We start from the raw sequence: 13,758 nt of genomic DNA on the forward strand, positions 1-13,758 counted from the left end.
TAATGCATTATTATAATAAGAATAAGATAAAATAACTTTAAAGGAAAATTATATAATTAAAATGCTTTAATTAATTTTAATAATAATCTTTAATACCTATATTACTATATTTATAAAGCTATAGCTATTTAATAAATTAGCATTAGCTATGCTTTAAAATAAGGAAGTTTAATAAAATTTATAATATAAAATTTATTATAAGGTAATTATATTTAATTAATAATAATTCCTTAAGAAGGCTAAAATAATAGCTTAAATTATTAATTATACTTTTAATATATATAATATACTTTAGTTTTAAAGCTAGCTATAGCTTTTAAGTTAAGAATTGCTTATTATATTAATGTTATAATAAGCTTATAACTTTCTTATAATAAAGTATTTAAAATAAAAAGAAACCTTTTAAGTCCTTTTATATAACTTTTATTAAGATAATATATTATAAGTAGTTTAGCATTTTATTTAAAACTATAATATATGTTATTAAACCTAGCTTAGTTAATAGCTATAGCAAAGCTTACTTTACCTTATCTTTCTTTTAAATTACTATTAATCTTAAATATTTATTAACTTTATAATAAATTTATTAATTTATAAGGGCAACTTATATTACTTAATAATTATTATAAATTGCTTTTTAAAATAAGTTTTTTTAAAAGCAATGCACTTTATAATTATAAAGAATTATATATAATGCTTTATTATTTTATAATAATATTATTATAAGTTCCTTATATTTATTATTAATAACTAAGGCTTTAATTAAATAAGGGCATTTTAAGCTTTTTTATGCGCTTAAATAAATATAAAATGCTTTTTATTTATAATATATTACTTTAAAATAAATAGCAATATAAAGTAAATAAATTAAGAAATATAAAAGTATTTATATAATATTATTACCTTTTTATAAGATAATTAAATTAATTATTTTTTAACTTATTAAATAATGCTAAATAATAAGGATTTAATAATAATTAGCTAAAGCTTAAATTAATTAATAAATAAGTTTAATATATAAGTAATCCCAAGCCTTTTAAATATAATAATGTTTATAGCTAATCTTAAAGGCTAAGTAGTTATATTTTTAAATTATTTTTAAATTAAAATGGATATTACTTAAGCTGCTATTATTTTTACTTAATAATAATAAGAATAAATAGCTAATAAATATTATTAAATAATGAAAAGGTTTTATATTAATAATTAAGTATAGCTATTCTTAAGGTATTTTTAAATTATTTAATTAATAAAGAAGCTTAATTAGCTATATTAAAAATATATTATAATAAATATTTTATGCCTTAAATAATTATTTTAAATATATTAAGCTAAGTTTATTTTATTTTTAATATTAATTAAGTTAAGCATATTATAAAGAATTTATTATTTACTTAAATATTTATAAATATTTAATTAAGTATTATATTAATTTTAAATAAAGTAAATAAGAGTTAAAATAAAGAGTATCTTATAAAGAAAATCTTAGTAATTAAAAATATATTAAGGCATTTATAAAATAATTTCCTTAAAAGGTAAATTTACATTAAATGGAAAGGCTAAAATATATTAATATAAAAATTCCTTAAGAACTTATAAAGATTAATAGCCCTTAACTTATTTAAGGCATGATAAGGAAATGCCATTATTTATAAGGGATTGCCTATTTAAGGTAGTTATAAAATAAGCTTATATTAAGCTTAATAAGCTTATTTAAAGGCATAATGCAAGGTAATAAGAGTTATAAGCAAAGATAAAATGAAAATAAATAAGATTTTATTATATTATTATAAGCTATTTAAATAAGGTTATAAAGCAAACCTTAAGTATTTATTATGCTTAAGTAAGGTATAATAATAATAGAATTTAAATTTATAACCTTATTTATATATAAACGCTCTTAATTAACTAAGATTTATTATATATTTACTTAATAAATAAACTAAATCCCCTTTTTATAAAAATTAAGTAATATATTAAGCTAAAAGAAAACTAAGTTATATAGCTAGTTTTTTATAAAGTAAAACTATATTAAGCATATTACCTTTTTAAAATTTCTTTATTATTATTTATTTAAGTAAGTATATTAAAAATATTTAATTATAAAATTAAAAACTATAAGGGTTAGTAATAAAGCTATAATAATTTAATAATAATAAAAATTAAACCTATAAACTTTTTATTTAAAAATAAAGCTTTTAATTACTTAAACTTATTATAATTATAATAATAAGCTAAGTTAATTAATGCTTATAATAAAGGGTATTATAGCTAAAAAAGAGTAAGTTTTTAAAATTCTTTTCTTTATTTTTTTACTGTTTTTCCTTAAACTTATTATAAATATAATAATAATTTAAATTATAATTATATTACTTAGCATTAAAGATTTAGCTAATAAAGGCATTTAAAGTATTAATTATTATATTAAACTTCTTATAATGGCAATCCTTAAATATATTAAAGCATGCTTAAGGCTAAATTAATATAAATATAGAAAAAGGATAAGGGGGGTATTTATATTAAGAGTATATATATTATTAATATAATAATTAACCTTGGCTTTTTAATTATTATTAAGGATTATAAAGGTATTTATTATTTTTTAAATAAAGCGGGTTAATTAATAATTATTAACATTAATATTATTAATATAATGTATAATTATATTAATATTAATAGGGAATAAAAATATATTAATAAGCTATAATAAGGTTAAGGGCATATTCTTAATAGGGTTAGCAGGGGTATTAATTAAGGCTATATTATAAAAATAAGCATAATTACTTAAGTAAATAATAAGGGCAGCAAGGGGCGGCTTTGCTAGCATAATGCTTATAACCTTATAAAAATTAATAATAATATAGTTAAAAATTAAGATAAATATAGTTATATTGCTATAAGTAAAGGTAGCAAACTTAATTTACTTAAAAATAAGGATATAGTTATTATTAATAGTAATTATTTTTTTTAAATAATACTATATATTCCATAATAATAGCGAATTAATAAATATATATATATGCTAAATATACTTATACTTGCAATAATGATAGTTAATATAAAATATATTGCAACCTTTAGGAATATAAATAGGCGGCTTATTAATTTTATAAAAAGTTATAATATATAATTTATAAAGAAAGGGTAGCTACTTAACGGGCTGCTAATCCTTATTATTAAAATCGCTAAGTACTTAATATAATTTTATAATATAATATTCTTATACTTAATTAATAATTATAATAAATTTATATTAAAGGAAAGATAAGGTAACCTTAAGGGTTATATTATTAAGATAATAAGGCAGCTTGCTATTATTATTATTATTAATAATAGCTATATTAAAGCCGCTATATTAATTATTAAAACTTATAATAAAAGCCATTTCTTATTTTTCTTTTTATATAGCGGGAAGAAAGCAGGTATTAAGGAGGATATTAAGGAATTAAAAAAGTATTAATAGGCTAGGAGAAGAGCGCTTAATAAATAGGATATAAATAAAAAAGAGTATATTAAGGAATTATTAAGGGATTAAAAGGGTATTAATATATTAAGGTAATAACTTTTTAATAAAAAAGGATAGCTATAGAAAGAGCATAATAAGCATAAGAAAGAATAGCTAAAGGATTGAATTATAAAAAGGCTAAGGGATTATATAAATATTAATTATATTAAGAAAGGCTTTTTAATTAAAAGCAAAATAAAGTTAAAAGGTAATTAATATAAATAAAGAAATAATTGCAAGGATAATGAAAAGGTTATATAAAGGTAATAAAATAGCGTATATAATAAATATATTATAATAATAATATAATATTAAAAAGAAGGAATTATAAAGAGGAGTGTAATTATAGGGAAGTTATTTTAAATAATGATAATAAATATAATATAAGGGTAATAGCCATAGTAAGCAATATTAATATATTAATAAAGATGCATTATAACTTAAAGCTAATAATATATATAGCTTATGCATAATTATAATATATTAATAAAGAATTATATATATAATAGCAATATTATTATATTATAATAGCTTATAATATGCATAATATATACTTTATATTGCATTATATTAAGCATAATATATAAATATAGTTAATGTAGAAATAAAATGGATAATTATTGCTTTTAAGGTAAATAAATATAGCCTTAAGATAAGTATATAATAAGGTAAATATATAATTAATATAAAATTATAAAAGCCTTAGGTTTAATCCTTGCTATATATAATATAAAAGTAAAAAGGGAGCTATATAATAAGCTTAGGTTATTATTTAAGCTATAATATATGCTTATGCTAAGCTTATATTGCACTTAATCCTTTTATATAATGGGGTATATACTTAAAAGATAAATTTAAAGTTAAGCCCTTTTAAGGCTTAACTTACTTTTTAAATATTATAATTTATAACTCCTTTTAAGTACCTTTTAGCAAACGCTTAAGGCCAATCCATAATAATAAAAGGACTTTAAATATATATTATAGGCTAGCCTTAAGTTATTTATCATAAGGTATTTAAATAAGGTTTATATTTAAAGTGCAAAGGAAAAGGTTTACTCCTTATTTATACTTGCGCTAAAGCCTATTCTTATAAGGCTAAAGCCCACTAACTAATTACAATAAGCAAAGCTTAAACCATAATAACTTTATATAATATTAAATTAATTAATAAGCATTAAGTTTAATATTTTATAAATATATAATTTAGCTTAAAAATTAAATTTAATTATTTTTATAATTATTAAATAGCTTTTTATAAAAATTTAAAAGTTATTAAAAATTAATTTAAGCTGCTTTAAAATATAATAATTAAATATAAAATTATAAATAATAACTTATATAACTTTAATAAAATTAATTTTATAATAAATATAATAATTATATTAATAATTATTATATATATTAATAAATATAAAAAAGTTAAATTAATTTAACTTAATAATTAAAAATAAATAATAATTATTAAATATATTAATATAATAAATTAATATATTTTATTATTTATAATTATTTAAAAAGCTTATTATTTTATAAATTAAAATATAAAGTTAAGTTTTTTTAAATAATTAAATTATTAAGCTTATTTTTAATAAATAAATAAATAATAAAATTAATTTAAAATAAATTTAATATTTTAATAAATATATTAAAAAGTAAATTAAAAATATATATTAAATATTAATATTAAATAATTATAAGAATTATATATTAATTAAGTTTAATTAATATTATAAAAAAATATTATTATTTTTATTAATATATTATTATATTTTTTTTATTTCCTTTAATTATTAAATATTATATTATTTTTACTTTTAAAATATATATATAATAATTAAATTAACCTTTTTATTTAAGCTTTAATTAATTATATTATTAAGTTTAAGTTTTTTCTTATATTTATAATAACTTATAATAAGATTTTTAAAAAGAGTAATATTTAATTTATATTTAAAAAAGTTAAAATCTTACCTTAAAACTTAAATTTTACTATTTTTAAGCTTAATATTTATTTATAAATTTTAATATAATTTCTTTTTATTTCTTTTTAATATTAAAAGTTTTAAATATTATTTAATACTTAATAAATTATTAAGTAATTAAGTTTTATTAAAGGTAAAATCTTTATTTATTAAGAAAGCTTTTTTAAATTAATTATAAAGACTATTAATTAAATAATAAAAAGAATATAAATAATAATATATTTAATTACTTTTATAAGTAAGTAAATTTATTTACTTTTAAATATTAATATAATATTTATTAAATGCTAAAAAGCTAAAAAAAAACTTAAATATAACTTAAAAAAGTATTTATAATTAAGAAATCTTAAGCTTTTATTTTAAAAAAATAAAAGAAAAAGTAATTAATTAATAAAATAAATAATAATATTAAGAAAGTAATTTATAATAAATTAATTATTTAATAATATAATAATTATAATAAGCTTAAATATAATATAAAAACTTATAAAAAAATATAAAAAACTTTAATTAATTAAATTTTAAATAAATTATATCTTTTTAAAATTAATTAATATTAATATATATATATATTTAATTAATTTATTATAAATTATATTTTTAATAATATAATTAATATTAATTAATATTAAATATATATTTTTTATTAAAAGTTACTTATTTTAAATTAATATTATATTTATATTAACCCTTTTAAATTAATTAAATTAATTAAAAATAAAGAATTTAAAGTAATTAATATTAATTAATATTAATTTTAATTAATTTCTTTATATTAAATAAATATTAAGGTTAATATAAGTTAATAAAAATTATAAAATCCGTTCTTTATTAATATTTATTATTTATTAATAAATTACGTTAATATAAATTATTTATTATATATATATATATATAACTTATATTTATTTTTTAATTAATTTAAATTAAAATATAATAAATATTTACCTTTAAATATAATAATAAAAAAAGTTAATAAAGTATTAATAATAATTAAATTATTAAATAATAATATTTTAAAAAATAAAAAGTTATATTTAAAATTATTTTTTATATATAATAATTTATTTATTTATTTTTAAATATAAATAATTATATATAAGTAAGTTAATAAGGTAGTTTATAATTAAATATATAAAGAGTATAATAACATGTATGTAAATTTAATATATGTTAACATGGCGGTATCACTAGCGTAGTTGTAACGGTATGGAATGCAAATGAGTATACAGCATTACGGATACGTCCAGCTTACCTGGGCTGAGCAGGGGCAACCCCTCACGCTTGCTTTTACTTCAACTCAGCTCAGCAATCTCGAATTGGCCCAATCCACCACCTGTTGCGCGAGAAGACGAGCGGGCGCAGAGAAGGATTGACGATGGCTCTCCGTGGGCAGAGGGCCTTGTTGACGTCGGCCATGGCTACGGGCCCGGTTTTCTCGAGTCGCTGCCGGGCTTCATTGGCCCGGGGCAAACTTACACTGATGGGTAACGTCGTCCCTGCCTCGCCAATCTTGCCTAAAATAAGTCCACACTCTATTGCTCCTTTCTCTGCACTGCACTGCTTGTCCCCTGGTTTCCGGAGAGATCGCCCGACCTCAAAGTGACAGCCGTCGCTGTCACCGCGATCAACGATCAACCTTCAACGTCCCGCCGCGCACGATCCACCACTATATTTTGGGGGCACAGATGCTGGCGGCCGAGACCTTGAAACCCGGTGATGGCCTCAAGTGTGGCTGGCTGGCTGAGGGCTAGCTTACTGGCCGCCCAGCTTTCGGTCGACGATTTCTGTCCCGCAGCTTCCCGCAGTACGCATCCCCGTCCACCGCCCCCGATGTCGGCCAACTCGGCCGGGCCACTGGCCACGGGGCGCAGGAGTAGCAGCAGGAAGGCGCAGGAGCCGCCCCAGGTGCTAGTGCAAGTGCAAGGTGCACATGGCAGGTGCTCGTGGTACACTCAAAGACAGCCACAGAGACAGAATCGCCCCACCATGCTGTGATGTCTATCTAATCGACAGGTCACTTCGGTACTTGTTGTTGTGTCCGCATGCTTGCGAGATTTTGTTTGTAGCTTCCCCACGAGATCTGAAGCTTTTCTTTCCAGGGTCCGTCTGGGCTGCGCGCATTTCTGTCTTCCCTGACATAGTCTTGAAACTCTCCATTTCTTCCCCTGCTGCTTGGCTACATCCAATATTCTTGTTGCTTGACTCATCTCAGTCTCCATCGCAACGTGCCTCATCTCAACTCCAGGCGTCATCCATTTCACTCTCACTTCTATCGGCCATATTTGCCTCTGACAGCATATCTAACTTTGCCATATCGCTTTTTTGCAGCTTCTTCCGCGCCGACCCCTCTGACACCCACAGCCGGCTTTCCTCACCAGCTGCAGCCTCACACACAGACCCGCCGCACAATGTCGTCCACACCGGCAGGGAGGCTGAATATCAACAACGTCAACCCTCACGTCAGGGAGGCCAAGTACGCCGTCCGAGGCGAGCTCGCCGTCAAGTCTGAGGAGTACCGTGCAAAGCTCGCTAGAGGCGACACCGACCTCCCATTCACCCAGGTCATCTCCGCCAACATCGGCAACCCCCAGCAGCTCGACCAGAAGCCCATCACCTTCTTCAGACAGGTCCTGAGTCTGCTCGAGAACCCTTTGCTTCTGCAGCACGAGGATGTTCTCCTGAACCGACTTGGCTACAAGACCGATGTCATCGAGAGGGCCAAGTGGCTGCTGAGCAAGGCTGGCTCGGTCGGAGCATACAGCGCCAGCAACGGCGTCCCCGCCATCAGGCAGAGCATTGCTGACTTTCTGGAGAGTGAGTTTACCCTTGATCTAGGAGAGAGCAACGATAGACGTGCAGACGGGGGTCACCGTGGAAGGGTTTACATTGGATGAGGCTGACGTGCCGCAGGACGAGATGGCTTCCCAGCCAATGAAGCTGACATTTACCTCTCGGGTGGCGCCTCCTCGGGCGTCAACACCCTTCTGCACATTATCTGCGAGAGCCCCAACACAGGTGTCTTGGTGCCCATTCCCCAGTACCCTCTGTACACTGCTGCCCTCGCCGTCCTGAACGCCACATGCGTTCCCTACTACCTTGATGAGTCCCAGAACTGGGGCACCGACGTTTCGGCTATCAAGAAGGCCTGCGCTGACGCAAAGGCGCAGGGCGTCGATGTTCGCGCCATTGTCATCATCAACCCAGGCAACCCAACCGGCGCCAGCTTGTCCGAGGCCGACATCCGCAGCGTACTCGACTTCGCGCGCGAGGAGAAGCTGGTTGTTATGGCGGACGAGGTGTACCAGACGAACGTTTTTGTTGGCAAGTTCGTCTCCTTCAAGAAGGTCCTCAGGTCGCTGCAGAAGGAGAATCCCGGAAAGTACGATGCCGTCGAGCTTGCCTCTCTGCAGTCCGTCTCAAAGGGCATGGTGGGTGAGTGCGGCCACCGTGGCGGCTACTTCGAGCTGGTGGGTTTCGACCCCAAGGTGCAGGCCGAGATCTACAAGTTCGTGTCCATCACCCTGTGCGCGCCCGTCATCGGGCAGTGCCTGGTCGAGCTCATGGTCAACCCGCCCAAGCCCGGCGACCCAAGCTACGAGCTGTACGACAAGGAGTACAACGGCATCTTTAACAACCTCAAGGAGCGTGCCTATGCTTTGTGGCACGCCTTCGAGAAGATGGAGGGCGTCGAGTGCGGCGAGCCCCAGGGCAGCATGTACCTCTTCCCCACCGTCAAGATCCCGGCCAAGGCCATAGAGGCGGCCAAGGCCGAGGGACGCGCGCCCGACGAGTTTTACTGCCTGAGGCTGCTGGAGGCCACGGGAGTCTGTCTTGTTGCCGGCAGCGGATTCGGCCAGAAGGAGGGCACGCTGCACTTCCGGACGACTTTCCTCGCCCCTGGCACCGAGTGGGTCGGTTCTATTGTTAAGTTTCATGAGGAGTTCATGAACAAGTACCGATAGACAGTCACATTGGAAACGGGAACAAAGAGGAGAACAGACGTCCTCACTCATTGCTTAGATCTGAGTGGATTTGGACATGACATGGCATGACGTTCGCCTTTGGATGCAAATCGGCGATATTTTTCATGACAGTGCTGCATCATAGATGAGTACATGACGGAAATGGAAATGTAACACAAGATTCCCACCTCAATTCGGAGGACTTGCTTGAATGCCCCATAAGTCATTTCATCTGTGTCTAGGTATCATACATACAGTGTGGCTTGGGCCTTGTGCTGGGCACCCCATCAATGTGCCATGCCACCAGCATCCGCTTTTCCCTTCTCGAGTCTATGGTCGCGCTTTGATGTGTGTCTAAGCCCTCTCACTTCCACGGAGTCTTACAGCCTGGCCGTACTTTTGCAACTTGGTGATCAGCTGGTCGCCCTGGCGCACGACGTCCTGGTACTGCTTATTCTTGTCATCAGGCCGGTTCGTCTCAATGACGCCCTTGCCCGACACCCGGTCGATGGTGCACGGGATGCGGCCTCCAGCAACGAATTTGGCGAGATCCCTGGACGAATGTCAGTATTGCGTAATTTGAAAACCAAACGGCGAGGAAGGGAAGTTTGAAGTGAGTTTGTGAAGAAGTTAGGGGTGAGGGCAACGAACCTGTCCAAGAAGTCCACCGTGACGCCAAACTGGTTGGCCATGCTCTCGAGCCCGACGACCCTGTAGCTCTGCAGCAACTGCTGGTACGCGCGCAGCCGCATCTCACGGATGAACCAGTTCTTGTGCTCATGCAGGTACCGATCCTGGGTGAGGAACTGCTCCTCTACGAGCGCCAGCGACTGGAAGAAGGTCTTGTAGCGGCCGCTGTACAGGCTGCTGACCAGCTTGGCCAGCGGGGAGAAGTCCACCGCCATCTCGGCCTCGGGCTGGTCGCTGCTGGAGCCGAGCGTTGTGAGGTTGACGGCCTTCTTCTTAGCTGCTGCCTGTGCCTGAGTAGCAGAGTCGCCCTCGTTTGCGGGGTCGTCCGCGCTGGGTCCGGCGGACACGCGTCCGCTGAGGGCGGCCAGCTTGTCTTCGCCATCGCCCAGGATGGCTTTGATCTCGGGGGCGTCGACGACCTTGCTCTTGAAGTCGACCCGCTTGAGGCTGACGGACCCTGCGAGGACAGAGTACACGACCAAATTGGAGTAGGTGCAAAGCTCGTAGGACGTGAATGTGGATAGAGAGTCGAGGAGGAGGGGCGCAGACAGGTTGTACGATCGCACTGTGAGCAGGTACAAGCCCTCGTAAGCCTTGAGGCGGTTTCGCCTGTCCCAGTCACCTCCGCTCTCGACAAGGGTCTTGGCGCGCTCGACCTCCTTCTTGACGAGCAGCTTGTCGCCGTAGAATAGGCCCATGCGTATTATGGCGAGGACGAGATCGATCTTGGTGCCGAGGATGCCGGTCTTCTCGAAGACGTCTTCGTAGGTTGTTATGGCTTTCTCCTGGGTAGATGACAACATGTTAGCCACTATAGTGTAGAGGGCCGGGGTATCTCTGATGTGTTCATACCTTGTCACCAACCCGCGCCCAGAACTCAGCCCTCTTACCCTTCGCTGCCATTATCTCCGAATCGCCAGCCTTCTCAACGGCCTCGTCCTCCTCCTTTTGGATCTCCTCCAGCTCCCGGTCATTCTCTTCCTTCAGCTTCTGGTACAAGCCCTCGTCCCAGGGAATTGTGACAGTTGCTGTGGGTCCTTTGGTGGCGATCATGCCAGCCGCGCTCGACTTCCTGCTCAGAGGCTTGCCGGGTACATTGGCGCCGCCCTCGCCCACGGCGTTCAGGATGCCCTCGAGCGGATGTGCCAGGTACCTGTACAGGGGTGCCATCTTGTGCTCCTCGATGGCATCCTGCAGCTTCTTGACGGCGGCGTCCTGGGTTGGCCGCGAGGCGTAGGGGTTTGTGAGGGTGAACACATGCTGCGACAGGGGCAGCAGAGGCCATTTCGCGTACTGAGGATCTGAGCCCATGTTCACGTTTGAATGGAGATGAGGTCGATGGCAGCGGGGAATGAGGAAGGACGGGAGAGCACGGCGATTGAGGAAGGGGTTTCGGACGCCGGGTTGGTTGTTCTTGTTAGGCTTTGGATGCTGGAGAAGCTTTGGGAGGAGTGAAGCTCTTAGAATGCCACTGCTCAGGCTGACAGCACCAACGTAATGCCCGCTAAATCGCCCGCCTGGGGGTGGATCCATGCGCTTGCCAAGTACCTGAGTACCTAGGTACCTCTCCGCCTTCCTCATTCGGCGCGATGCTGGGGTGCTGCTCCCAAGGCTCGGCTGATTGACTGGGCCCCTTCCTAACCTTCTACATCGCTCCCTCCCCTTCTTCCCTATTTTAAAGCCAGAAGTCCTGGCGCAAAGAGCATTTCCGTGGAGCAATCTCGTGGGGGATCCATTCTCTCAGGTAACAGCGGCGAATGTCGAGACAGGAAGGCTCGTTCCAGTCTCAAACCAAGACTCTCGACTTCCTCACAGTCAACCGGGAACAACACACTCGAATCCGCTACGCAGGTTCTGGCAACCCTTCTTTCGCCCATTCTACCAAATCATCTTAAGTCAACCGCAACCTTTCTATCATGGCAGGAGACGATCTCCCTCAACCCTACGATGCCAAGGCCCTGGCGCCTGCGAAGAAGCGACAGCGAAGCACATCTCCCTCGGGTTCTGAACAGCCGCGCAAGCTCAAGCGACCTGGCCAACGGTCGCGCATCAATGAAGCCCAGCGCGAGGAGCTCCGCCAGCGTGCCCTCGAGCGCGAGCGCGAGCAGCATGCAGCTGCATCCCAGGCTGAAACGCAGCGCGCAGCCATCAACGATGTAGTCCGCGCTCACTACAACGCAGTACCCGAGCGAGGCCGCGACTGGCGCAAGACCGACAGCCGGATCAAGGGACTGCGCTCTTTCAACAACTGGATCAAGAGCTGCATCATACAGAAGTTTGCCCCCGACGAGGATCACACACCTGGCGCGTTCGAGAGGGGCATCTCGAGTGGTCGAGAGCTATTGATCCTGGACATTGGATGCGGGAAGGGAGGCGACCTGGGCAAATGGCAGCAAGCGCCACAGACTGTGGAACTGTATGTGGGGCTAGACCCGGCGGACATCTCAATTGACCAGGCAAAGGAGAGATACAGAACCATGTCGCAGCGGGACCGGCACGGCGGCAGGGGCGGTCGTGGGGGAAGCTATCGACGCCCTCAGCCACGATTGTTCGAGGCAAGATTCCATGTCAAGGACTGCTTCGCCGAAACAATCGAAGACATCGAAATCGTACGGCAGGTGGGCTACACACAGTCCAACATTAGCAGCGAGCGCGGGTTTGATGTCGTCTCCATGATGTTCTGCATGCACTACGCGTTTGAGAGTGAGGCAAAGGCACGCCAGATGCTGAAGAACGTGGCTGGCTCTTTGAAGAAAGGCGGCCGCTTGATTGGCACCATTCCCAACTCCGACGTGATAGGCGAGAAGGTCAAGGAATTCAATGCGAAGCAGAAGCCCAAAGCTGAACAGGCCGAGAAGAACGGGGAGGAGCCCAAGGCCGAAGAGGAGGGCGAGCTTGAGGAGGGCGAGGAGAAGGAAGAGGGTGAAGCCGAGCCGACTGCTGAGTGGGGCAACGATATTTATCGGGTTAGGTTCCCGGGTAAGACCCCAGAAGACGGTATCTTTCGTCCTCCCTTTGGCTGGAAGTACAACTTCTTCCTACACGAGGCCGTCGAGGAGGTGCCCGAGTACGTTGTCCCATGGGAGGCCTTCCGAGCTCTGGCTGAGGACTACAACCTTGAGTTGCAGTACCACAAGAGTTTCTCCGACATATGGAAGACGGAGAAGGATGACCCTACGCTGGGACCCTTGAGCGAGCGGATGGGTGTACGACAGAGGCACGGGGGCGAATTTCTGGTCTCGCCGGAGGAGATGGAGGCCGCATCCTTCTATGTGGGATTCTGCTTCTACAAGGTGTAGGGCTGACGCTTTGGACATCACCACACGGCGACTCCCGCAACTCCTCGATTGTGCTATACTATGGGCCTCATGTTTTCTTGCCGTTGACGATGGTGGGTGAAGACGAAGATGGATCAAGTAGGCACCACGATACAGGCCACAGAGGAGATTATCAGGCAGACAGCTCAGGCCGTCGAAAGTCCTTATGTCTCGAAGGCCACATGGTTCAGGTTTGGGCAAAGGGCCCAACCAAAGGCGTTCCCATGAGGTGATCTTCAGGTAGAGAAGATAACGAAATCATGATTTGATACCAAAGCGAAAATAATTCGCCTTGCGTT

General features: G+C 36.3%; 3 protein-coding genes across 3 annotated transcripts; 2 read left to right on the forward strand and 1 right to left on the reverse strand.

Moving 5' to 3' along the window:
- Positions 1-7,898: 7,898 nt before the first annotated feature.
- Positions 7,899-9,452, forward strand: INS49_009759 (uncharacterized protein; the record flags this gene model as incomplete). The annotated part of the gene is made up of 2 exons (XM_043170487.1): positions 7,899-8,304; positions 8,401-9,452. The coding sequence occupies 2 exons, from the start codon at positions 7,899-7,901 to the stop codon at positions 9,450-9,452; spliced, it is 1,458 nt and encodes a 485-aa protein (XP_043025052.1).
- A 354-nt stretch (positions 9,453-9,806) lies between these two features.
- INS49_009760 (uncharacterized protein) lies at positions 9,807-11,453 on the reverse strand (the record flags this gene model as incomplete). The annotated part of the gene is made up of 3 exons (XM_043170488.1): positions 9,807-10,005; positions 10,104-10,927; positions 10,995-11,453. 3 exons carry the CDS (start codon positions 11,451-11,453, stop codon positions 9,807-9,809), a joined length of 1,482 nt encoding a protein of 493 aa, XP_043025053.1.
- A 605-nt stretch (positions 11,454-12,058) lies between these two features.
- INS49_009761 (uncharacterized protein) lies at positions 12,059-13,441 on the forward strand (the record flags this gene model as incomplete). The annotated part of the gene is made up of 1 exon (XM_043170489.1): positions 12,059-13,441. The coding sequence occupies one exon, from the start codon at positions 12,059-12,061 to the stop codon at positions 13,439-13,441; it is 1,383 nt and encodes a 460-aa protein (XP_043025054.1).
- Positions 13,442-13,758: the final 317 nt, after the last annotated feature.

The sequence above is a fragment of the Diaporthe citri genome (genome assembly GCF_014595645.1).
Source record: "Diaporthe citri strain NFHF-8-4 chromosome Unknown scaffold_4, whole genome shotgun sequence".
Taxonomy (NCBI): Eukaryota; Fungi; Ascomycota; class Sordariomycetes; order Diaporthales; family Diaporthaceae; genus Diaporthe; species Diaporthe citri.